Genomic DNA, 24,216 nt, shown 5'->3' with positions numbered 1-24,216 from the left:
GCCTTTCCTTACTTGTAAAGAGACTTGAGTAGAGTAGCTCCATACATCAATGGAAGAAAGTGTTCTAGGAAAAGAGAACAGTGAGTGAAAAATCCCTGATTTAGATCTGACTCTTCACCAATTTATTTCTTCAATAGTTCATCCAGCACCAAGCCATACATCTATTTACTCAGTATCTGTCTTCCTATTCTTCTGTCTCTTTCTATATTTGCCCATCTGTTCATCTAACACTCTACCCATTAACCAATTACATCTATATTCATCTGTCCAGTCGTTTATCTGTAACATTCCATTTATCTATCCATCCACCAATTCATAATTCCACTCTGTGTGTCCATACACCAATTCATCCATCCATCTATCCATCTACCCGTTCATTCATTCAAGCACCCATCCACCCATTCATCCACCCGTCATTCATCTATCGATCCATCTATCCATCCATTCACTCATCTACCCATATATCCACCCATCATCCATCTGTTCACTCAACCTCCATCTATCCAACTATTCATTCATCCATCCACCCATCCACCCATCTAACCACCCATTATGTATCCATCCATCCATCCACCCATCCACCAATCAATTCACACATTATCCATCCAAACATCTCTCCATTCATACATTTATCAATCCATTCATTCACTCATCCATCCATACATACACACATACATCATCCATCCATCTGCCCATTATCCATCCATCCATCCATTCACCTATCCATCCACCCATCCATTTACCCAAAATTCATATATCCAATCACCCGTCCATCCACATATCCATCCATCCACCCATCCATCCATCCACCCATCCAGCCATCCACTCATCCACCCATCATCCATATATTCACCCATCCATCCACACATCCATTCATCCATCATCCATCCATCCATCCATCCATCCATTCATTCCTTTATTCACTCATTTATCCATCCACCCACCCATACAGTCATCCATCCACTCATCGATCCACCCATTCCTCCACCCATCATTCATCAGTCCATCTATTCACTCATCCCTCCATCTATCCATCCATCCACCCATCCATCCACCCATAATTCTCCATCCACCCATCCCTTCATTCATCCACCCATCCATCCATCCATCCATCCACCCATTACACATCCATCCATCCATCCATCCACCCACCCATCCACCCATCTATCCACCCATTATCCATCCATCCACTCATCCATTCACTTATCCATTCACTCATCCATCCAACCACCAATCCATCCATCCATCCATCCACCAATCAATGCACATATTATCCATCCAAACATCCCTCCGTTCAGACATTTATCAATCCATTCATTCACTCATTCATCCATACATACACACATACATCACCCATCCATCTGCCCATTATCCATCCATCCATCCATTCACCTATCCATCCACCCATCCATTTACCCAAAATTCATCTATCCAATCACCCGTCCATCCATCCATCCATCCATCCATCCACACATCCATCCATCCAACCATTCACTCATCCATCCATCCATCCATCGTCCATATATTCACCCATGCATCCACACATTCATTCATCCATAATCCATCCATCCATCCATTCATTCCTTTATTCACTCATTCATCCATCCACCCACCCAATCATCCATCCACTCATCCATTTACCCATTCATCCACCCATCATTCATCAATCCATCTATTCACTCATCCCTCCATCTATCCATTCATCCACCCATCCATCCAACCATCCCACCATCCTGTACCCATTCATGTACCCACCATTCATCCACTCATCCACTCATCCATTCATCCATCCATTCACCTATCTACCCATCCATCCACCCATCATCTATCCATCCAACCATCCCTTCATTCTGTACCCATTATTCTACCCAACATTCATCTATCCACTCATCCACCCACCAATCCATTCACCCATTCATTCACTCATCCATCCATCCATCCGTCCATCTGTCCATCCATCCATCCATCCATTCATTCATCCAACCATCTACCCATCATCCATCTATTCATCCACCCTTCATCCTTCCATCCATTAATTCACTCATCCATCCATCATCTACCTATCCATCCATCCCTCCACCAACCTATATCCATTCATCCACCCATCCATCTGCCCACCACTCATCTGTCCAATCACCCATCCACCCATCCATCCATCCATTCATTCATCCCTCTGTCCATCCATCCACTCACCTATCCACCCATCTATTCATCCATTTGCCCACCATACATCCATACATCCATCCCTCTATCCACCCATCCATTCACTCATCCATCCATCCCTCCATCCATCCATCTACTCATCCATCCACCTGTCCATCCATCCACCCATCCATTCACACATCCACCCACCCACTCATGCATCCATCTTCCCACCATTCATTCATCTATCCATCTACCCATCCATTCACTCACCCATTCACTCACCCATCCATCCCTCCATCCATTCACTCATTCATCCATTTACTCATCCATCAGTCCTTCCATCCATCCATCTACCTATCCATCCACCCATTCATCTACCCTTCATCCTTCCATCCATCCACTCATCCATTCATCCACCCATTCACCTCTCCATCCATCCACCTATCCCTCTACCCTTCATCCTTCCATGCATCTATTCACTCTTACATCTATCCATCCATTCACTCATCCATCCACCCACTCATCCATCCACCCATCCATCTACTAACAATTTATCTATCCAATCACTTATCAATTCAGCCATTATTAGTCTATCCAACCATCCATTCATCCATCCACCCATCTATTCACCCATCTATCCATCCATCCATCCGTCCACCCATTCATCCACCCATCTGTCCCTCTACCCATCATCCATCCATCTACTCACTCATCCATCCACCCATCCATCCATCCCTCCATCCACCTATTATCCATCCATTCATCCATCCATCATCCAGTTGTTCCTGCTTCCTACCTTTCTTCATCTACCTTTCCTTTCATTCACACTTTTCTCTCTTGTTGAGCCTTTTGTTTTCCTTTTCTCTTTCTTCTGTGACTAAGACATGGCTCATAAGCTTGTGGCTGAAGAACATAAGAGAGCATACCCTCGCCCCAGTAGGCTGAGTACCACAATAGAACTTAAATAGGGGCTGGAGAGGGAGGGATCTGTCCTCTTGTTCAGATGTTCTCAACACACACACACACACACACACACACACACACACACACGAGTCCACGCTTATAGAGCTGTATCCCAACGAAAGGTGCATTAAGCAGTGAGAGCCTGTGGGGGGTGGAGTGCAGAAGAGGGGTCCAGGCTGGTGGTTTCAGTGGCTCCTGGGTGACTCCAAGTAGAGCAGTGTTTCTGAGTACTCATCTGTCTTATATGTGCCTAGGTCCAGCAAAGGGAGAGGAACCAGGGTGGTGTAGTGGTGGGTATAGAGATGAAGCTGGGATTTGGGGAAGGGCTGGGATGAGGAGAAAGGCTGAAGGCTTCTTTCCAGATTCCTCTAGAATCAACTAGCTAGGTGCATCTGTCCCATGTCCCATTTATTTTTTGACGGGAGGCAACTGAGAGAGGAGGAGAGGGTGAGCTGGCAGCCTTGGGACCTCAGAAGGGAAACCATCAACAAAGCAGTTTCCTCTCCCTAGGAAGGAGGGGGTACAGACACCTTCAGAGTGAGGGACTTGTGTTTTTCCCTGGGAGCAGGAAGGAGCAGCATCTGAGATCCCACCTGCCAGGCATAGAGCAGGGCAGTGACCCTCTCCTGGTCCTCACCAACAGCTCATGGGATAGTGGGGAAGCCGAGGCTGTACCCACCGCTACTACCCCCCAGTTAATGTCACCCCCACCCTCTGCCAGCTGCCCCTGCTGACCTCTGCAAACGCCCACCCCCAGAGCTGGCCCTGCTCCAGGCTCTGAGGCCAGAGCCCCGAGGCCCTCCCACTCCTACAGGGTGAGGTGGACTCAGTTCCTAGGTTCCCAGACAGCCCCTCCCTGCCAGCCAGTGAGACCAGACAGTGCTCCCCCCGCTAACCCACCAACTCCCACCTTCCCGGCTTGGAGGCAGTTAGCTGATGGAGTTTGGACAGACTGGCCTGACCCCAGGAAAGGGCCGGGGCTTTCCTCTCCCGCCACCGCCACCGCCCCCCGCCCCCCACCTCTTATCTGCCTGTGTCTGGCACTGCAGGGCTGTGCTGGCTGGGCAGTGTTAGGAGGTCTGATTTTCTCAATCCTCTTATCTCCTATAAACTCCACACCCGCACAGACCCCAGCCCCCTCCCTTCAGGCTCATGGGTATGGGGGAAGGGGCAGGGGCTGGGCTGGCTTCCCAACCACGGGCCTGGATTCCCGTTTGGCCGAGCATCCCCTGACCCTGCACCCCCAGCCTGTGCTTTCCCCTCTAAGTCTCAATTCATCATCGGCAGACAGGGTCTGACTCTGTCTGCCTCGGTTGCACTCAGGGTTTGGGGAGTTTTGGGAACTCCCCTCACTGGTTGTCTTATGGCCCAGGGCCCCCCTAGAAAGAGTTCCCCAGATGCAAAGGGCTGGGGGCTGGGGGCTGAGAGAGAAGCTGAGGGCTCCTTTCCAGGTGGCTCTGGAGAGGACCAGCTCATTATGGCCATGCCAAGTCTCCTTTCTGCTTTGGAGGAGGTCCCTAGGGGTGTCTTCTGAGCTGTGCCCTATTCGGGGTGGCCCTCGTCTTCATGGGAGCCTCAGGGACCAGCAGTGGTGGAGATATTGAGCACCTGCGAGGGGCAGCCCAGACACCCCTGGGTCACCCTGAGTCCTAGCCGGGTCGCAGGGGGCCTGGGCTCCCCAAAGAGCGCCAGCAGGGAAGCAGCGTTAGGAAACACATTCTAGCAGCAGGTTCAGCCCTTAAGCCTCAGCTTCTGCCCCTGGAAAGGGAAGCCCTAGCACCTGCCTCACTGGCTGTACAGTGAGAACCTTGGCTTGCAGAGCTTGGCGAGGCTGGTGTGGCTGAGTGAGCGCTGAGTACCTACGACTCTGACTGTGTACATGGGGAAGCTGAGGCCTCAGGGGCAAGGCGCAGTCACCCCAGAAAGTACTAGGCCAGGTGCAGCAGCCGGTGCCGTGTGCCCTGGGGCTCTGTGCCCACCCGCCTCCTCCCCCCTGCCCCTTGAACTCAGAGCCCAGGAGAGCAAAGGCAACACTCACGGCCCTACCCCTGCCACCTCCAGGGCCTCTTGCTGCTGCCAGGACCCTCATCTTCCCCACTGAGGGCTGGCCCATTGCTCTGGCACCCTCTGCGGCAGAGGCAGACGGGGGGGGGGTCGCGGAGGGAGGGCGGCACTGCGCAAACCCACAGTGCCACCCTGGGGGCCCCGCCCGTTCTGGCCCGGAGACCCTCCTGGCTCTGCCCAGGTGGCTCCAGGGTTGTTTATGAGGAGAGAACTGGGGACCAGGAAGGGGGCGGGCGTGCAGGGAAGGGTTTCCGGCTTCCCAAATCAGCAGGATGGGCCGTGCAGCGACTTCCCCAAGTGTGTGTCAAGGTCCTCTCCCTCTTCCCCACCCGAGGAGGCAATGGGAAGTGTCCAGATGGAGGCAGGAGGAGGCGCAGGAGGAAGGCATCCATCATCTGGGCTGAGCTAGGCCTCCCCCATCCCCTGGGAAATTCCCAGGCGCCCGAGACCCCTGGCGTGGGGAGGAGGAGACCAGGTCCACCTGGCGGTCCCAAGGCCTGACCCAGCTCTGACTGCCGCCTCTGGGTCTGGACCCCAGGCAGGTCTCGGGAAGGAGCCCCAGCGTGTGACCCCCACTCCCTCCACCCCATCAGCCCGCTGCCGGGGCTGGGGCCTCATGCCATCCGGCTCCACCCGTCCTCCTGAGTGGCCTTTGGCACTGCCCGCTGCTCCAGGGCCGTGTGCCCAGCAGTACCAGGTGGTGCCGGTCCTGCGGGAGGGCCACCAGGTACCTGGCTGAGTGGGGGGTTCCCACCCGTGGGTTTCTGCCCCTCACATGCCACAGGCTCCTCCCACCCCCAGCTCCCTCAGGGGGACCTAGGCGTGCAAGGCCTCCCGGCTGGCTCAACCCCTCCCTCCAGCTGCCAGCTGCCCGCAGCCCCGTGGGGACCTGTGGCCTCTCTCCTGAAGACCCTGCAGCCCAGAGGGCAAGGCCGAGAGGGTCTGCAGGGACAGTTGGCCGGGAAAGGGACCCTGCCCAGGGTGGCCCTGCAAGTTGCCCCCACCCTGCCTGTCCCCTTAGCTCAGCACACAGAGGAGTGATTGAGGCAGTGTCACCTGCGCACGGAGGCCACGCCCTGCCTGGCGGGAGGTGGCGATCAGAGGCCTGGGGGGGCAGGGAGACACCTGCTTCCCCCATCCCACCCCAGTCAGGGTCATCCAGGGCCAGAGCAGCCCAGCCCACCTGGGGCGGCTGCTGTAGAGGACAGACCATGCTCCACGCTGGCCTCCACCACGGGCAGTGGCAGATGCGAAGGGAGTCTGGGGTAGCGACCACCCCAGGGGAGGAGAGGGAAGCCTGCAGAGGGGGTGGGGCGGCCAGGTAGGTTGAGGAAGGGCCTATGCAAAGTCTGCGATGATTCCGGCACCTTCCAGAGCTGGGACGAGCTGGGAAGGCCAGGTGGCAAGGGAGGTGAGGTCAGGGTGGCCAGGGCAGGCTGCAGTGGCCACCCTGGGGCATGGATTTTCACCGCTCCATGGTGAGTGGTTCCATGCATGGGAAGACGTGGCCTGATGGCTTTTCAGAGAAAGAGCACATGGCAGGGGCAGGGGCCTGGAGACCACCCTGTCATCCGGGCCAACCAGGGAGGGGCTGGGCTGCAGCAGGGGGAGGCCCAGGGGGCCAGCAAGCCTATCTCCAGACGGCAGCAGGAGTCCTGCATGGGTGCAGACAGGGGAAGGGCCCAGCGTGGTTCCGTCCGGCCTTGGGGAGGGTTGGGGTGCACGTGGGGCCTCCGAGGGGTCTGGGGCAGTCCGAGGGGATGGCCCAACTTGGCCAGTTGGAGGGGCATGGCCTGCCCTGGATCCACAGACCTGAAAGCCCCCATGGGCAGCACATGGGGGGCAGGGGGGCGGGGGGCAGGTCTCACCTGCTCGGCTCCAACCTCAGCAGACACTGGCCATCCTGGGGGCCCCTGGCGGGGCTTCCCAGCCTCAGTCCCCTGCCTAGGCGTCGGGGACTTTCTCCCTCACCCTGGACAGGAAAATCCCCGCTTCCCTTAGTCACTTTGTGAAACGAGAACCTCACCCACCCTGGGTCTCAGTTTCACTCTGAAATGTCAGCGTCACATCCCCCCCGTGGGGGTGATGTCCCCGGGGCACCCAGGCTCCAGGGGCCGGGGGTGCATCCAGCCGGTTCTCCAACCGAGCCCCCGACGGACCCTGCACAGGTGCAGCCCGAGGCCCAGGGACCGGCACAAGCGAGCCGCCGGGACCTGGGCCGGTGGCCGTGCCCTCCACCGCCGCCTCCCTCTCCTCAGCATGCACGACAGCTGGGAAGGGGGTCAAGGAGGGGGCCAAGGAGGGGCAGGCCCTGCCAGGCCGCTCAAGCCGTGACCTTCTATGGGCATGAGGCGGCTGGAGGCGCCCAGGGCCGGACAGAGTTGACGTGCGGAGCCGTTTCTGAGCGGGGACACAGCTGTTCCCCAGTCACCTGCTGTGTGTGGAGCGACCTGCCTCCCTGGAAGGACAGGGCTGTCTCTTCAGGGCACAGAGCCTGGGCCGTGCCCCCCTCCCCTCCTTGGCGGCAAGCGAGCAACGGGTCCCATCTAGCACGCCCTTCCCCCACAACAACAGCCCCCAGCCGGATCCCAGCTGCCCAGCCACTGCTCAGCCTCTCCACTCCCCCAGGGCTCGGCCCCCCGAAGCCCCTGCACCAGGTCCCCCTGGGATTCAGCATGCAGAAGACTACCTGCACCAGGTCCCCCTGGGATTCAGCATGCAGAAGACTACCGCTGCCACCAGCCTCCAGCAGAAGAGCTGGGGTTGGAATCCACTTTGCAAGTCAACCCTGAGGCTGTGGGGAGCCCTGCCTTCGGGGGCTCAGTGGGGGTCCTAGTGGGCCCCCTTCCCCTCCCCTCCGCTCCCTTCACCCCCTCCGCCAGCAGCAGCTCGGGGGCAAGTGGGGGTCGGCCCTGGGCGGCTCCAGCCCCGTGCTGTGGCTGCAAGCATCTCACGTCCCCCAGGTCTGGAGCCCCTGCCGCCTTCCTCCTGGGCTGGTGGTCTCTCTCCACACACCTCCCACGCCTGACTCTCAGAACTCGTGTCCCTCCCCAAGCCCTGACCACTCCCATCTCTCTGGCACCTGCAGCCTGGGGCAGTCGGACCCCCACGGTGTGGCTCAGCTTGGATGCCTGCCCTCGGCAGCCCCTCGCCCAGCCAGGGACCCTCCTCCTCTGCCCCTGCACAGGCCCAGGGTGGGGTGGGGGGTGGGGGTGCGGGGAGTGCTCCATGGAGCACAGCTGCCTCCTGAGGAAGCCTGGGTCACACAGTTTCTCTGCCTGGCTCTGGCTGTGGCCACACGGCTGGGCCTTCTCGCTGGCAAGCCGCACAGCCTCGGCTTGTGTCCCCTCACATCCCACCGCCAACCAACAGCGCCCGCCTGGCACTCAGAACCTGCGGCAACCTCAGCCTCCATCACCACCGGGAGGGGGAAGCCTGGGGGAGGGGGCCCAGCCAGGCCTCAAGCACAGGCTTTGAGGATCCCGGGGCCGAGCATCCCCTCTTGGCCAGTCTTCCTGGCCCGGGGCCCTCCCCACCTCCTGCCCTCACGGCTTCGGCACTGCCTGCCCACGGCCTGGTTTCTTCCCCAGGTGTCCAGGCTGCATCCTGGGCCTGTACCAGGCGTCCAGGATTCCTGGTCCTGGGTCAGCATCCCATTAGCTGGTGGGGAACCCGGACTCTCCCAGTGAGGCCCAGCTGCAGAGGCAGACAGAAGAGGCGTCTACCCGCCCTGGGTGAGACGGGGTCCCAGGAAGCTGCCCTGCAGCCTGTGTGCCTCTCCTGAGCCCCGAGGGTGCCATCGACCTCCAAGTTAAGCGTCCACCCCACCGACAACATGTAAATGCAAAGGTTTCTTCAGATCACAGCGCTCACGCGGCCCGGCCCTGGGCCTTACCCTGTGCCTTCTTCCACCAGCAGCTCCTCGGAGCCAGGGTGGCTGGGAGCTTCCGCCATCGCCATTGGGCTGGGGCAGGCGTCCGGCTGGTCCCTGCTGTGCGTGTGTGCTGCAGCTCTCAGCGCTTCCTGGGGCAGCTGCCCCTGAGCCTCCCCTCACCCCCCGCCGGGTTTCACTTCCCCCTTCTGGCCGCAGGTTGAGGTTTGGAGCATATCGGGGCTTGGGTTGGGGTGTTGTTTTTTAATCTGTTGCTGCAAGAGGAGAGGAAAAAAAAAAAAAAACAGGCATCAGGAAACGTTAAGCAAGTGGCAGGGGCCTGGAGGGCAGAGAGGGACCGGGTGGAGGCAGAGGTGGGTGCAGGGTCTGGGACACCCATGAGCCCCCCATGCTCCCTCTGGGCCCCCTGCAGCCCTGGCCCCGAAGCCCACCTGTGCGTGGTTGGTGTCCCCAAGTACAGGGCGCCGTCCTGGTCCCTGAGCCTCCACGTTAAGCATGGTGACCTCTCTGGAGGGAGATGTGCTGGATGCGTGCCCAGAGCTTGGACACTCTTATCCCCGAGCCTCGGGCCATCGCCTGGCTCACCCCTCACTGGTCTGTGCTCTCCAGGGGATTTCTGAGGCCCAGCACGCGCTGCCCTGTCTGCAGGCCCCAAGTCTTCTCTTACAGTTTTCTTTACTTTCCTGAAGTATTGGGGGGTCCCCAGTCTCTCTGCTGCCCCTGGACTCTGCCACCTCCTGTGCTCAGGGGGTTTGGAACTGGCCCTCACCCGCCAAGCATTCACCAGACCCCGGGGCCCTCCAGAGCAGGCCCTCTCTCGCCTCGGCCCATCCCCATCCTCAAAGGCCCAGAAAAGACTGACCCCTCATGTTAAGACCTGAACTGTGTCCCCCAAATTCATAGGTTGGAGTCCTAATGGCCAGCACCTCAGAATGGGACTTTATTTGGAAATAGGGTCATTGCAGATATAATCAGTTAAGATGAGGTCATTAGGGTGGGTCCTCATCCAACATGACTGGCGTCCTTATAAAAAGGGGAAATTTGGAGGCAGACCCGCCCGCCAGGAGACGCCATGTGAAGACGAAAGCGAGATGGGGGTGGTGCGTCTACAAACCAAAGGTCCCCAGGAAACCACCAGAGGCTGGGGGAGGGGCCCAGAACAGGTTCTCCCTCAGAGCCCAGGAGGAGCTCCCGTGACACCTGGGCCTCGGACTTCTGGCCTCCAAGACTGGGAGACGTTGGAACCGCCCCATCTGACACTTCCTGGGGCCGAAGAGTGGGAGACATACCGTTCTCCACGCGTGGGAGGTGGGAGTGCGTGGTGGCCATGCCCGAGGATGCTCCAGGGATCTGGGGGCCCAGAGGGTGCTGTGGGCCCAGATGCAGCGCCCTCCATGGTCATCCCAGGCCTCCCCTCCTGGTCCTCATCTCCCATCTTGCCATCTGGCCCCCGTCCCCCTCCCCTCTCAAGCCCCAACTCCTGCTCTGAGACTCTGCCCCCCCCAGCACTCAGCTCCTCCCCAGATCCCGGGGCCTCTTCCCGTCCCTCCAGCCTCTGCTCCCCCATTGATCCCATTTTTGTGTGTGTATCTAGAAGCTCTCACACCCTCAGACAAAAGCGCCCTGGACCCGCCCTTCTCACACCTCCCTCCAAGGCCAGCGAGAGGCATCCCTGGGGACCCAGTGTCCAGGTTTGAGGGCCTTTGTGCCCTGCTGGCAGGTTAAGCAGAGCCGGACTTCCTCGGAAGGACTAAGAGTCCACCCAAGAAGCAGACGCGCCATCATCTGTTCCATTGGCATCGTTCACTCAAACTAGAGGGGCTGTTGGGAGGGCAGAGACCACTTCTCGTCCCCCCCCCCACTCCCAAACCTGGTGCAGTGTCCAGCGACAGTGAATGACCGAGGTAAACAACGAGCTAGTCCGAAGCCCGGACGCAACAGGCTGTGCAGGAGGGTGGGGTGGGCGTCAGGCAGGCTTCTGGCCCCAGAGATGCTGAGCCAAGGGGTGCAGGCCCCGAGGAGGTCTGGGCGAGGCAGACAGGGGCAGGGAGACACGGGACGCACTGACTCTGCCCTGCCTGTGGGACATCAAGGAGGAACGTCCAGGGGCGGCTGGACCCATGGACCAGGTGGCCTCCAAGGCCCAGGTGGGACGGTTCCCCAGGGAGACCAGTGTCAGGACCACACGCTCAAGTGACAAAGTGACACCGGGTGACTAGATGCTGGGGAGGGGATGGGAGAGAGTGGATGGAGTGAGCATGGAGGAGGGGTCAAGAACGAAGACGTGGTCAACACGGGGCGGGTCAAGGCAGAAGAGAGGGACGCCTGTCTGGTCTATCTGGAGCGCTGAGGGCACAAGTCAGCCAGCACGGGTCTGAGGCCGGCTGCCAGTGGGAGGAGGGCACTCGGAGGGCACTCGGAGGGTCGCCAAGTTTCGGAAAGCGGCCTTCCAGGGCCGAGGGTTGGCAGAGGCCACAGGAGCGCAATTTAGGAGCCCACTGGGGGCTCTGTGGGTTGGAGTGGGGACAGTGGGAGAAGCAAGATGGATGAGGAGAAGGGCGTCTTGATCCAGGAGAGAAATGTTGAGGCTCTGAAGACAACGGGATGGGGGGTGCGGCTGGAGAGAGAGGGGCCCTGGGAGGTCTATAAGCTGAATTGTGGCCCCTAAAATTTCACATGTTCTGGTCCTGACCCCCAGGACCTGTGAGCTTATTACAAAATAAGGTCTTTACAGATGATCAGGTTACATGAGGTCACCAGAGTGGGGCCCTAATCCCATAGGACTGGGGTCCTTATAAGAAGAGGAGGTCAGGACACAGACACACACAGAGGGATGACCCTGTGAAGACACAGGGAGAAGACGGCCGTCTACACGCCGAGGAGAGAGGCCTCAGGAGGAAACAGCCCTGCCCACACCTGGATCTGGGATTCCAGCCTCCAGGACTGGGGACAGTAAATGCTGCTGTTTGAGCTGCCCCGGCTGTGGTGCTTTTTAATGGGTGCCCCGGACACTGATACAGGGATGTGCTAGTCTGGGAAGGAAGAAGCTGCTATAACAAACAACCCTACACCTTGCGGGCTTAGCACCAAGAAAGCTTCATTCTCAGCCCAGTCCAGGCCAAGGTGGGCGGGAAGGGGGTCCATATTCGTTCTGCGACCCCAGGCTCCTCCCTCCGAGGACCTCAGAGTCCAAGCTGGCAGGGGAGGGGTGGGGAGACCATGGGGGAGGCTGGGGGGTGGGTCTATGGCCTCACCTGTCCTCAAGATGTGTGCCCAGTAGGAAAAGGTGAGCAGTGTGGTAGGCAGCCAGCCAGCTCCTGCCACCACGAGGTACAGAGGCCAGGGAGCGAGAAGATGGGGTGCCATCAGCAAGCACAGGTACGACGCGGAAGAAGTTCAGGGGCACAAGAGGATCTGGACGTGGACGCCCAGGGCTGAGGTGCTGTGGAAACCCGAGCAGAGGCGGCCAGGGCTGTTTGTGTGGATATGGGCAGAGAGCAGAGACGCGGGGAGGGAAGTGGTGAGCGGGTCAGCAGGCTGGAGGGATGCCCAGGGTCTCCCGCTGGGGCTTGACCCTCATTCCTGCGCTCAGGCTGCCCAGGCCCATCACTCCGCTGGTGCGGGTGTGCACGCACGCTGTCCAGCTTTGCCCTGGGGAGGAGCTGCAGGGTTTGCTGGTGCGGCTCTCTCCACGCTCCCCATCAGGCAAGCTGGGTCCTGGAGCCCGAGGTGCCTGGGGACAGACAGGGACAGGGCAGGGAGCCTGCGGGGTGGGCATGGGGCAGACAGGTCGGAGGGAGGCCAGGGAGGACAATGACAGGCAGACAGGGAGTGGCCATGCTGAGCAGATTCACTGAGAGACAAGGTAAGGTGAGAGTCCGGGGCAGCAGGTGGGTTACAGGAGCCACCAGGGGACAGGGGGCAGCGGAAGAGCCAGGGGCTCAGATAAGGTTGTCTGTGCACACACGTGTCCCCTGATGGGGTCTGGGGGTCAGGCAGAGGGGCGCGGCTGAGACCCTCCCCACGGGCCGGGTCTCCCTGGAAGGGGGCAGCTGCAGTGAGCCTGGAATTGCCAGAAATTCCCCAGGGAGTCAGGGAGTGGGCTCCGGAAGCAGGAGAAACCATGAGGAGGGGGCCCAGGTGGAGGGTCCATGATGACCTCCGTGGGCACAGCAGGGAGAAGCTGTCCACAGGGTCTTCTTACGGGCACCCCCCCAGGGAGGACAGAGGATGAAAGCTGGGAGTCCAGCAAGGACTTTGGTGATGGGGGTGGTCAGTAGGTAGGGCCAGATGTGAGAGGAGCCCTGGGGGCCCAATGTGGACAGTGGGCACGCAAACTCCTGCCCCGCCTGAGGGCTACCTGCCCTCTACACAGGGTTACCATGGCCTGGACCATGTGCCAGGCTCTCGGGGCTGAGGGCTCACGGAAGGCTTCTTTGAGGAGGTGGGGAGGGGGCAGCCGAGGGAGAGCCCAGGAGACGCTTCCAGAACTGGCGCTGGGGCAGGTGTGGCATGGCAGAGAGGTTGGGGGGAGCTGGAGGACTCCCAGAAGGGGCCAGAGCTCCCTCCTCACCTGTCCATCCTGTGAGCCAGGTATACTCACCTGCACACCCATTTTGTTGTCAGGTAAACCGAGGTCCAGCGGCTGTGAGGAGGAGGGTGACAGGGAAGCCTGTGGCTTGTTGGTTAAGGGGCAGGGGGAGCAGTTCTGGGCCTGGATGGAGCTGGTGCTTGGGGACCAAAGGGCACAGGTGTGGACAGGTGGTCACGGGCGAAGCTGGAGAGAGGGTGAGGCACCGTGAAGCCCTGCAGGTGGATGCTCACGGAGAAACTCTGTGTCCGCCAGGCCACGCTGGCTTCGCCCTGGCCAGGTGGGGGTACAGGTGAAGGGGGAGGGGAAGCCTGTCCCACAGGTGCAGGGAACCCAGGGGGACCGCAACCCATACTAGTCCTCAGGGCTCCGCCCACTTCCAAGTGGACCCCCGGCTCCGCCCCATCCCCTGAGGCTGGCACCGCCCACCCTGCCCCGTCTCTCTGGCCCACTGCACTCACCCAACCCTCTGAAGAAGGGCGTGTCTGGAGCCCTCCCGAGACCCCTGTCTGGGTCTCCCACCTCCATCAAGCCCGCTGCCCTGTCATCAGCCCACTGGCCCCGCCCTGTCTCCCGAGCTCTCTGGGCTCGCCTGCCCACATCTCCATCTTCAGAAGTCTGGGCGATTCATCTTTGTTGATTTTGCTTCATCTGTTTTGTGGTTGCTTAAGAGTGTTCTCGTTTAGGGGCTTCCCTGGTGGTGCAGTGGTTAAGAATCCGCCTGCCAATGCAGGGGACACGGGTTTCGAGCCCTGGTCCGGGAGGATCCCACATGCCGCGAAGCAACTAAGCCCGTGTGCCACAACTACTGAGCCTGCGCTCTAGAGCCCACGAGCCACAACTACTGAGCTCGCCTGCCACAACTACTGAAGCCCGTGCGCCTAGAGCCCGTGCTCCGCAACAAGAGAAGCCACCGCGATGAGAAGCCCGGGCACCGCAACGAAGACCCAATGCAACCAAAAATTAATTAATGAATTAATTTAAAAAAAAAGAAGAGTGTTCTTGTTTTGACATTTAAAGAAAAGTTTAATCGGGGGAAATGATTTCAAACTGACAGAAAAGTTTCAAGGTTAACACAAAGAGCATCTTTAACTCCACCACCTGCTGTCGCTGCCTCTCTGTCTCTCCCGTCCTCTACTCCTAAGGCCCTCGTGGCCTGTTTCCTGAAACCGGAGCCGCCCTCTCCTCTGACCACAGTGCAGACACCAACCTCAGTCTAGCGACGTGAAACACCACGGTCTTCTCCCCGGCCAGTCTGTATCCTTGTGACCGGCTCCCCTCGGTGACTTTGTTTTTTGTTTGTTCTGCCTACTTCCCTTCTGGCTCACCGAGAGGGTCCAGGTTCTCTGTGCACCGGCTGTCCCTGTGCTCAGCCATTCCTCCCGGAGCCCTGGTCCCTTCCTAGAGGACAGTGTAGGCACCAAGGCCCGGGGGCCCGGGTGCACTCGCAGGGGCAGGCCGGGGAGAGAGCTGCGGGCACAGTCCCGCGTATGCCCCGCACCACGCAGGAGCACGCCCGCCAGCCTCGCCTGCCGCCGCAGTCCAGCCGAGCCACGTCCCCCGGGACTTCCTGTGGCTGCGTTCCCTCCCTGACCTCCAGCATGTCCCCTGCACCTTTGCTGCCCTCCTCCTGCTGCCCTGCGTCCAGCTCGGGCCCTCCAGGGCTTGCTGTCTCGCTCCATCCATTGTCAGGGACATCGCCCAGTACTCACGTCTGCGGACGCCCAGACCCCATCTCCAGCCCGGACCCCTGCACCCAGCTGCCTGGGAACTGCCACGTTCCCCAGCCCCCCAGAATCTCAGCCCAAAGCCAGCCCCTCACCTGCCCCAGGCTCCTGCCCTGGAGAACAGCCCTCCGCCCTCTCCCCTTCAGCACAGGCCTGGGTGCCCCTTCTCCCTCGTCCAAGTCCTGGGGGCTCCGCCTCTTGAATCTCTCTCCATCCACCGCCGCCCTCCACCCACCCCAGGAGGTGACAGTGGCCCCTCTCCCCTCTCCCACCTCCAGCCTCCACCGTTCTCCACCCTGCACCCTAGAAGATGCTGAACTATGCACTTCCCCAGAATTGCCCCATTCAGCCCCACGTCCACATGGCTGCAGGGACACTGAGGTCACCCAGCAAGGGCAGTGGCAGAGGGTCGCAGAGGGGCATGGAGCCAGGCCGAGTGGCGCTGGCCAGATGTTTGCTGGCTTGGTTTGGTTTGCATGGTCCTCTTTCACTTCACTCATTCATTGGAAAATGTAACAAGCACCCAGAAATCCACTGTTCTGCCCAAGAATTACATCATCCCCCAAACCTACTTCTGCTTCCGTGTTTCCACCCGACCTGTCCCCGGCTTGGCCCCCACCCCGGGGAATCACTGGAATTCTGTGTTTGCCATTTCCTTGCCTTTTGAAAAGAAGACCATTTTCCACATCTGACGGAGTTGGGTCCTGCCTATGGGGACCGCATCCCTGGGGTCCCTGCACCCCCCGTGGCCCTGGGCATAGATTCGCACTCCCTTTCCCGGCGGGCATGGCCCCCGTGCAGCTGCCCGGTTCACGTTGCCGGGTCAGAGGCAGGTACCGCCTCTATCGCTGGCAGCTCTCACTGCCCAAACCCACTCACTCCTTGAATTCACTGCCTGCCCTGCCTGCTCTGGACTCCGCGCGGGCTGGGCCTCAGCCAGGAACGTCGAGGGGTCCCCTCTACCCTGCATCCGTGAGCAAGAAAGGCAGCCAAGGCACCAGGCCTGGGCCCGAGGGCCTGATGAGACCAGCCAGGGCCTGTGGGGGAGCTGCTCGCAGGATGGAGCTGATCCCTGGGCTGCCGCGGGGGCGGGGAGCAGTACTGGCCAAGGCCGGCAGGGCAGAGGCTGACGTCTGTCCCTTGAGGCTCAAGGCTCCGGCCCCGGCACATCAATCGCTGGGGCCTCCGGAGGGCAAGGGCAGGGTGGACAGCCGTTCCATCAGGGGCGGCAGCCTGGCCTCCCCCGGCTGCCCACCAAAGATCTGAGCGCAGGACCTTGGCGGGCCACGGCATCATCCCTCACACAGGAGGCTGACGGCGACCTTGCTGTGACATTTGTGTCTGGGCCTCTGTCGGGGACATCGTCCCTTGATGTGTGGCGTGAGCCAGGGCCGGGGGCTGTGCGGAAGGGAGAAGCTAGCCCTCTCACTGGGCCCGGGGTCAGGCCAGCTGGGCCTGTCATCAGTCTCCAGGAGGAGCACGGGCCCCAGCCTGGCGTGCCCCTGCCCCATGCGCTCAAGACTCCCCGGAGGGCCAGCTGATCCAGGACTGCCCCGCGTGCCCACTGGTGGCGGTGGGTGGGTGGGTGGGGGGGTCTGGGGAGGAGCAGCCTGGGAGGAAGGGGCTGCCCACAGGGCATGGGACACAGGCCCACGAGGCCCCTGCCTGGACTTGTGCCACAGGGACAGGGTCTCTGGGCCCTGTGGGGACCTTCATGGTGACAGTGACAATGGACCAGTGGTCATCTAGGGAAGTGGCTCTGACGTGGCCTGGGCACCTGTGTCCAAGCTTACAGGGTCTGACACCAACATCCCCAAGCAGCCCCAGGTGGCAGGCGGGTGAGTGGGGTCCCCGCCCTGGCAGTGGCCCTCCCAGCCGAGCCGAAGTCCCCCGAAGCCCGTGTGTGGCTCCTCCAACCACAGCCCGGGGCCCCCCGGTCTCAGAGGCCTTCGCACGGCGGCCTGTGGGCAGAGAGGCTGGGGCGGGGCCGGACCCGAGCAGAGCAGTTGTGGGGATTGGAATCCTTTATTGACAGGAGCCAAGGCCGACCCGGAGGGCCTCGGGCGGGCGCGGGCGGCGGGCGGCCTAGGACTCGGACTCGAACATCTTCTTGCGGCCCTCCATGCCCGACTTCTCTTCGATGTTCTTCCTCCAGTCTCCCACGTCACGCAGGTCCCGCTCCTGCGGGGGCGCCGGCAGAGGGCTCAGGCCCACCACCTGCAGCCTCGCTGCCCCTCCAAATCCCATCCCGGCAGACCCGTCCGGGGTCTGAGCTGGCCCGGCAGGCGGGGTGCATGAGGTGGGGACCCTACCTTCTCGGTCTCCTCCTTCTTGACCTGCTTGAGGTTGGCCCTCAGGTCCATGCACACTTTGTGCTTGGAGCCCAGCAGCGCCTTGAGCATGGCGTCGGCCGACATGCGCACCCTTTTCAGCGGGGGCCTCTTGAACTTGCCTCTCAGGTCAATCAGCTTCTGGTTCATGTCCTCCAGCTGTGGGGTGGGCAGCAAGGCTGGGCAGGAGGTGGCGGGGGCCAGGACCTCACGGTCGGGGCACCCCCCCCACCGTGTCCCCTCCCCAACCTCTCACCTCCTTGGTGCTCTTCTGGACCTTCACCTCCATGTCGTACTTCTCCTCCTCGGCCACGTTGATCTTGGCGTGCAGCTGTTGGCAGAGCTCCTGGGGGCGGGGGCCGTGGGTGGGTGGCCATCCCCACACCCGGCCTCCACCCGCCCTGACCACCCTGCTTGCCCTCTGGACCAAGGGGGAGACGGGGCGGTGGGCAGGGGCCGCTGGGCGGGCAGGCGGGGTGGGGACCTGGGTACCTGCACCTCGGCCATGGAGCCGGGAATGTGCAGCGGCGGGCAGTGCTCAGACAGGTAGTTCTCCTTCTCCGTCTCCCGGCGTTTCTCCTCCTTCTCCAGCTCTGTGGCTGCGATCTGGAGCATGACGCTCTGGGAGGGTTTAGGGGGGCGGGGGGTAGGCGGTGGTGAGGGGCTGCAGCACGCCAGCCTGCAGACGCCCGGGCAGCCCTCCCCAGGCCCGCACCTACCTTCAGGTGCTGTCTGCGGGCCGTGACGGCCCTGTGGTGCTTCTGCAGGGCAGGGAGAGGATGCAGGAGGGAGAGTCAGGGTCGGCGGGGCTCGCCTGCCCAGCCAGGGGATCCTGCCCGAGGGGCGGCTGGGCCTGGGCCTGGTGGGGAGGCTGGGCCCAGGACACAGCGCTGCACGGTGACCCTTTGCCCCGGTGGCCCTTCAGGTTGGGAGGACTGGGGTCGGGAGAAGGGGCTGTGCTTCTGAGGCAGGGGGATGCTGGTGGGGCCCAGGAGGTGGGGGAGGGGATGCAGCCATCAGAAAGAAGAAGCGAGTCCCCGGTGAGCAGACCACAGCCGCACTTCCCCTGCTCCGGGAGCACTGGGGCACCAGGCAGCCACTTCCTCTGTTTGTCAGTGTCTCCGTGGGTGGGGGGGTGGGGGGGCGGGTGAAGCACTTTCACAGAAGGGGGAGGGCTGGGCGGCCTCCCTGGGCCTTGGAGCTCCAACCTCTGCCCTCTCCTGAGTTGGGGGTCCCACCCCTTCTGTGTTTCACCCCCAAGCAGGTACTCACCTCTTCACTGTCCCAGGGTGGCAGGTGGGGGTTGGGGGAGAGAGAAGAGATGTTAGGGCCCTGCCACGGGGCTGTGTGATGGGGCGGGTGGGAGGTGGCCTGGAGGGGTGATGTGGAGACCCTCGCCCAGTGGGGAGTGGAGTGGGCAGCAGGGGCAGCGGGCTTGGGGGGCTACACTTACTCGCCCATCTTGAGGTCCTGGGCTTAGAGCCTGTGGGAGGGAAAGGGGAGGGGTGTTAGGGCCGTGGCCCAGGACCCCAGCTCTGGGGATGCAGGGCCTCACCTCACACACTAACCCCCCCGCAGCCCCGCCCAACCCCCACCTCCTTGGGGGACACTTCTTGGAATTCCCTGGGGGAGGGGAGGAGTAGGAGGAAAGTGTTCCCAAAACGTCCCAGGCGGGCCTGGAGCCGCTGCAGCTGTCCCCGAGGGAGGGGCGCTCAGGCCATCACAGGTGCCACCGGAGCCACCAGTTATTTTTAGCTCTGCTGTTTCAGCTTCGGTCCCAAGTGCATAGAAGAAACGACCCGCCAGTTGGGCCTGGGGTCCCTCAATCTGTAAAACCCCCTTCCCGTGACCCAGAGGTGAGGCCTGGCCGTCGGGGTGCTGCCCGGGGCCCCTTCGCCACCCCAGCCTGCCTCCGGATGCATCTCCCTCTCACCCCCTGCTCCGTGGAAGACCCCCAGAGAGGCTGCTGGCGGTGGCCCTGGCCCCCAGGCCCCCGCCCCGGGAAGTCTTCCTGCAAGCGAGCTCGAGCAGTGCCTGTCCCGGCCTCCGGGCCAGCCTCACCTCGCGTCTGGGCAGCAGCGCTGGGAGTGGGGTCAGGCCGGCAGCGGCGAGTTGGGCTGGTGGGCCCAGGGGGAGGGGTATAAATGGCCTCCCCCAGGCTGGGCCCCTGCTCAGAAAGGGCATGGAGCCCTCCTCAGACCAATGGGGGCACAGGGACCTTCCCACCTGCCCAGGCTGCCTGGCCCGGCCCAGCCTCGTGCTGCCATCCAGGCCAAGAAGTCTTGGTTGTTGGGGGGGGGGGTGCTGAGGTTGGGTTGGTCTATTTAGGGCTCAGTGACGACTTCGAGATGCCTCCCTTGTATCTTACAAGGAGCCTGAGGACAGGACGACGGCCTCGCCAGCCGTGGTGCACAGCTCAGGGGTCAGCCAAGGGGTCACTCCAGCCCGGCCCCACCTGTTCTGAGTCAGGGTCCACACTGCTTTCCTCGGCTTCCCCAGGGCTCCGGGCCCCCCGGGGAACAGCAGCTGCCTCACACTCTGCTTCTTATTGTCCCCTCCAACCCAACAGGCGTCTCAGGCATGAGCTGGCCATGTCTTCCCGTCCCCAAGCCGGCCTGGGGCAAGGCCAGACCCCCAAACACGGCCTCTGGGGCCTGTGGCAGTGGCCAGGGTCTCTGGGGCAGGGCTGCCCTACACGGGCGTGATCCCAGCTTCCCACCCTAGAGCAGGATGGGGGTCGCCTGGACGGACGTGCAGCCTTGCCTGGACCGCCCTGCCCGCGGGCCAGCTCCCTGCACAGCTCGGAACACATCCTTCAAACTCAGGATTTCGGCGCCACCCACCTGGGAACCTCTCCCTGACCCGAGGGGGCCTGGGGCCCACCTGGCTGCCCCAGGCAGGCCCGGCACTGCCCTTCTCACCCCGGTCCAGGCCTGCGCCCCCCGCCCGGGCCCCCACCCAGCAGAGGCATCCGGATAACCATGACTTGGCACCCTCTGAGCTGGGGGTGCATGGCCCCAGCCCTGCCGGCTTCTCGGGCCACGGGGAGGGTCAGGGAGAGCTAAAGCCGTCCAGATGTGCGGGGATTAGAGCTGCTTTCCGGGCCAGGCTGAGCCCCCAAAGGCCCGGGGCGGCTTCCGAAGGCATCTACTGCCCCCTGCTGCTCGTGAAGGGGACGCCCTGCAGTCACCATCCGGAGGGTTTGGGGGCCCCTCGGGGGCTGGGGCGGTCCCTGGGATTGGGTTCCCCTCTGTCCACTGTCAGCATCCCCCAAATATCTCCCACTTGCCCACTGTGTCCCCAGGGGCTCATCCCTCACTCTTCAGCTGCTACCGACGGGAAGGGCTTCCCATTTCCCAGTATCGTCCCCCTTGGGCCAGGAAGGGCCCCTTCACCCTCACTCAGGGGTCAGGCATGGGTCAGAGCCCTCAGGGCCTGGCTGAGCCTGGAGAGGAGACCTTCTCCTTGTCCTTGGGAGGGGGCCGTGGCAATGTCGGTGGAGCCCCTGGCCTTGCTATGTCCACGGGGCTCAGGAAGGACTCACAGCCATGGGGGAGAAGGCGTTTATTATGGTGGGCAGCCTGCACGGGGCCCGTGGCCCAGCCCAGGGAGACCGAGGGTCCGGGGCTGCTTTCAGGAGCCAGGCAAGGGCAGGCACAGGTGGGGCTGCAAGGCCAGGGCCCAGTCCACCTCCCTGGCCGGCTGCAGGTGGTGCCACTGGGCGATGGGCCGCCGGGCATGGGCCAGCATGTCTGCCCAGTGCTGTAGGGGTTGACCAGAGGCCCGGGTGCCCAGGAGAAACTTGCTCACGGACTCTGCCCGGAACTGAGGGCTCCGGGCCCAGATAGCCAGCACCAGAACCACACTCTGGGTAGAGGCAGGCAGAGGTGCGGTGGGAGGGGGAGAAAGACAGCCGTCAGTTTGGCCCTGAGCGAGGTTCCACCCGCCCCTTCCTCCAGGCAGCCCACCTGGATCTGGCTGAAAGGCACAAGGAAGGTGAAGGTCTCGTTGAAGTAAGGGGTGGCTGTGCCCTTCCTGGCAGTTGTCTTTCTCTTTTTCCACTTTCTCTGGTGCAGCACAAGCTGGACCTTCACGTAGGGCTCTGGGCAAGGGAAAGGGGTCATAGGGCGTCCCAGGTCTGAGGGCTGAGCACAGGGTTCCCTCCATCCACGTGGAGGGGCAGGACCGGCTCTCACCTGCCAGAACCGGGCTCAGGCCTCGGGCCTCCAGCACGACCTCGGTCAGGCGGCCCGAGCCGGGCACTTACTGGAGCGAGAAGCACACCTCCCCCAACTGCTCTGGCTGCAAGCAGCAAGAAGGGCCTCAGCTTTCCCGCCGGGCACACCGGACAGGGCAGGACTGGAGCCCGGGGGTCAGCAGGCTCACCTCGGCAGCGCTGGGCGGGCCCAGAGGGTGCCAGAGCTCCAGGACGGGCTGCGGATCCACGGTTCCCAGTGGCTCGTGCTGGAGAAGTGCTTGTAGTCCAGCACCTGCGCCCGCAGGGTGGTCCGGGGCAGCTCCACGTGGGGGACCTGTGGGGAGGGGTGTGAGCGGCCCCCGCTGCCCGGCCCAGGCCCCTGGACACCCAGCCCTGACTCACATGGAAGGAGCAGGTCTCTTTGAACGTGGGGCAGAGGGTACCACGGTGCACCTTCGTCTCGTGCCTGCACCCGGCCTCAGGGGAGAGGCTGACGCGGGCGTAGGGGTCCGCCGTACCACCTGGGCCCCGGGGCCTCAGGTCCACTGCCTGCTTGAGGCCCACCTTGATCTAGGAACCAGGGGGTGTTTCAGCCAAGGCCCCCTTCCTGGTCAGCCCCGCACCACCCAGCACCCAGTGCCCACCCTTCCCCCATCGCCCCTCCAAAATCCCGCACGTCCTCGGGGCCCCTCACCTCTTGGCTTCCAAAGTCGTACTCCACGGACAGCTGCAGGTCCTCCCACTGCTGGGGCCCCCCAGGGCCACGCTCCATGTTATCCACACCTGGCTGCACCTGGGTGGTATCACAGGGGCTGGCGACAGGTGCTGCTGGGACCATGCCCCCATAAGAGCCCTGGCGTCCCAGGCAGCAGGTCCATGATGGGTCAAACCTCCAGGCCAGGCCACCAGAAGGGCTCACATCCCAGCTCAGCTCCGCAGGACCGGCCGGAACTGCCCCAAGTCCACCTCTCTGCCACTGCCCTCCTCCAGAACTGCTGTGGCTCCTGCAGCCCACGCCCTCCCTCACCTTGTTCATCGCCTCGCCAGCCAGGCGGCCCCCTCTGCCTCTGCTCTGGGCAGACGGGGCCATGCTGGGGGCTGAGCTCGTCCCCGAGCCTGGACCTTGAGCTGCCTCCCGGCACTGACCCAGCTGGGTGCCCGCTCCTCACCAGGTGGGTGATGGTGCTGCAGGCACTGCCCAGGCCCACGGCCTCCTTGTCTCTGGGCTCTTTCCTGTGGCGGCCTCGGCAGCAGCAGCAGATGGCACAGAGCAGGCAGGAAACAACGAAGACGCCAGCCACGACCGCAGTGGCTATGAGCGCCCAGCGGAGCCCTGGGGGCGGGGAGGGGGGAGCACAGAGATGGGCCTGAGAGGCATCCATGGACAGTGGCTGCCACCCGCCCAGCCGGGCCATCCCCACTCCCCTTCCAGAGGTCCCGAAACTCACAGGGGATCCGGGCAACCAGGTCCGGAATGAGCCCGGGTACAGCCGTGGAGCCCGCCGGGGCCCGGGCGCTGTGGGGGCCTGGGGGGCAACTCATCTCCTCACCCTGCTGGCCTGGAGCAAACGGCCGGGGCAGCCAGGTCACTTGTGAGGGTGGCCCCTTGGGCCCCTGCCTACCGCCCCATCTGCCCAGCAGCAGCCAGCTCAGTCTGCCTGGGCAAGGAGGCAGCCCGGGGAGGCCAGGGCGAGGGTTCTGAATGGCACCGACGGTAGGGGGGTGCTGGGCCTTGGCCAAGGTGCGGACTTAGCTGTCGCAGGCCTGGCCTCCTACCACCTCCACTAGCCCCCAGCCCAGCCAAGCGGGCCAGGCCTGGGCAGCCCGGGCCCTGGCCTCACTGGTCCTCGCCGAGGAACCCTCCCTCTCCTCCCCGCAGGGCCTCTCCCTCCAGGAAGCCCCCTCCCACCTGACCTCTCTCCCTGGGCCCCCCACCACCATCACCCTGACCTCGGGCCCACCATGGTTTGCTACTGACATAGGTGGAGAGTGTTTACATGTGGGTCCCCGGCCCTGGAGCAACTGGGAGCCTGGGGACGGAGGCCCTGAGGGGTAGGGGCTCTGCTAGGGTCATGGGGGATGATGGGAGGGGTGAGGAGTGGGGGTCAGCTGCCTGCGGGAGCTCCGTGTGAGCAAGTCTGGGCTGAAGGTGCATTCCTGGCGTCTGGGGAGGAGGGTGAGGTGGGAGCACAGGCAGGGGCGGGTGTAGCTGGGAGCAGCCAGAACATTCCTGCCTACTACCTGCCCTGCTGCCCTGCTTACTCGGGGTGGGAAGGAGGGTGGGCCCGGCTCGGCTGTGCGCCCGG

At 62.3% G+C, this 24,216-nt stretch overlaps 3 protein-coding genes across 4 annotated transcripts in view; all 3 read right to left on the bottom strand.

The window, feature by feature from the left end:
• LSP1 (lymphocyte specific protein 1) overlaps positions 1 to 9,193 on the bottom strand; it is a 36,241-nt gene extending 27,048 nt beyond the window's left edge. For both annotated transcript variants that reach the window (XM_082629139.1, XM_082629140.1), the window contains exon 1: positions 9,068 to 9,193. In XM_082629139.1, the coding sequence (XP_082485265.1) occupies positions 9,068 to 9,132 (65 nt within the window). In that variant the 5' untranslated portion in view covers positions 9,133 to 9,193. The remainder of the gene's footprint in view (positions 1 to 9,067) is intronic.
• Positions 9,194 to 17,402: 8,209 nt separating this feature from the next.
• On the bottom strand, positions 17,403 to 18,772 carry TNNI2 (troponin I2, fast skeletal type). The gene is made up of 5 exons (XM_082627414.1): positions 18,432 to 18,772; positions 18,205 to 18,333; positions 17,969 to 18,058; positions 17,695 to 17,871; positions 17,403 to 17,563 (listed from the first exon to the last, which is right to left on the bottom strand). The coding sequence occupies exons 2-5, from the start codon at positions 18,325 to 18,327 to the stop codon at positions 17,468 to 17,470; spliced, it is 486 nt and encodes a 161-aa protein (XP_082483540.1). The 5' UTR covers positions 18,328 to 18,333; positions 18,432 to 18,772; the 3' UTR covers positions 17,403 to 17,467.
• A 2,573-nt stretch (positions 18,773 to 21,345) lies between these two features.
• Positions 21,346 to 23,452, bottom strand: SYT8 (synaptotagmin 8; the record flags this gene model as incomplete). The annotated part of the gene is given in 10 exon segments (XM_082629314.1): positions 21,346 to 21,579; positions 21,681 to 21,814; positions 21,909 to 21,975; positions 21,979 to 22,014; positions 22,099 to 22,176; positions 22,182 to 22,244; positions 22,313 to 22,480; positions 22,605 to 22,982; positions 23,080 to 23,243; positions 23,359 to 23,452. Coding segments are annotated over 10 exon segments (1,416 nt in total).
• Between the last annotated feature and the right edge of the window lie 764 nt (positions 23,453 to 24,216).

Source organism: Mesoplodon mirus, assembly GCF_964341445.2.
Source record: "Mesoplodon mirus genome assembly, chromosome: 7".
Lineage (NCBI taxonomy): Eukaryota > Metazoa > Chordata > Mammalia > Artiodactyla > Ziphiidae > Mesoplodon > Mesoplodon mirus.
This window is presented reverse-complemented; position numbering and strand designations above follow the sequence as displayed.

Bases quoted from the DNA above. Each gene is read 5' to 3' on its own strand.
- TNNI2 (XM_082627414.1), bottom strand. From the start codon at position 18,327: ATGCTCCAGATCGCAGCCACAGAGCTGGAGAAGGAGGAGAAACGCCGG. The intron at 18,059-18,204 runs GTACCCAGGTCC...CCCCGCCCCCAG, and splicing joins GCTCCATGGCCGAGGTGCAG to GAGCTCTGCCAACAGCTGCA. The intron at 17,872-17,968 runs GTGAGAGGTTGG...CCCACCCCACAG, and splicing joins TCCAGAAGAGCACCAAGGAG to CTGGAGGACATGAACCAGAA.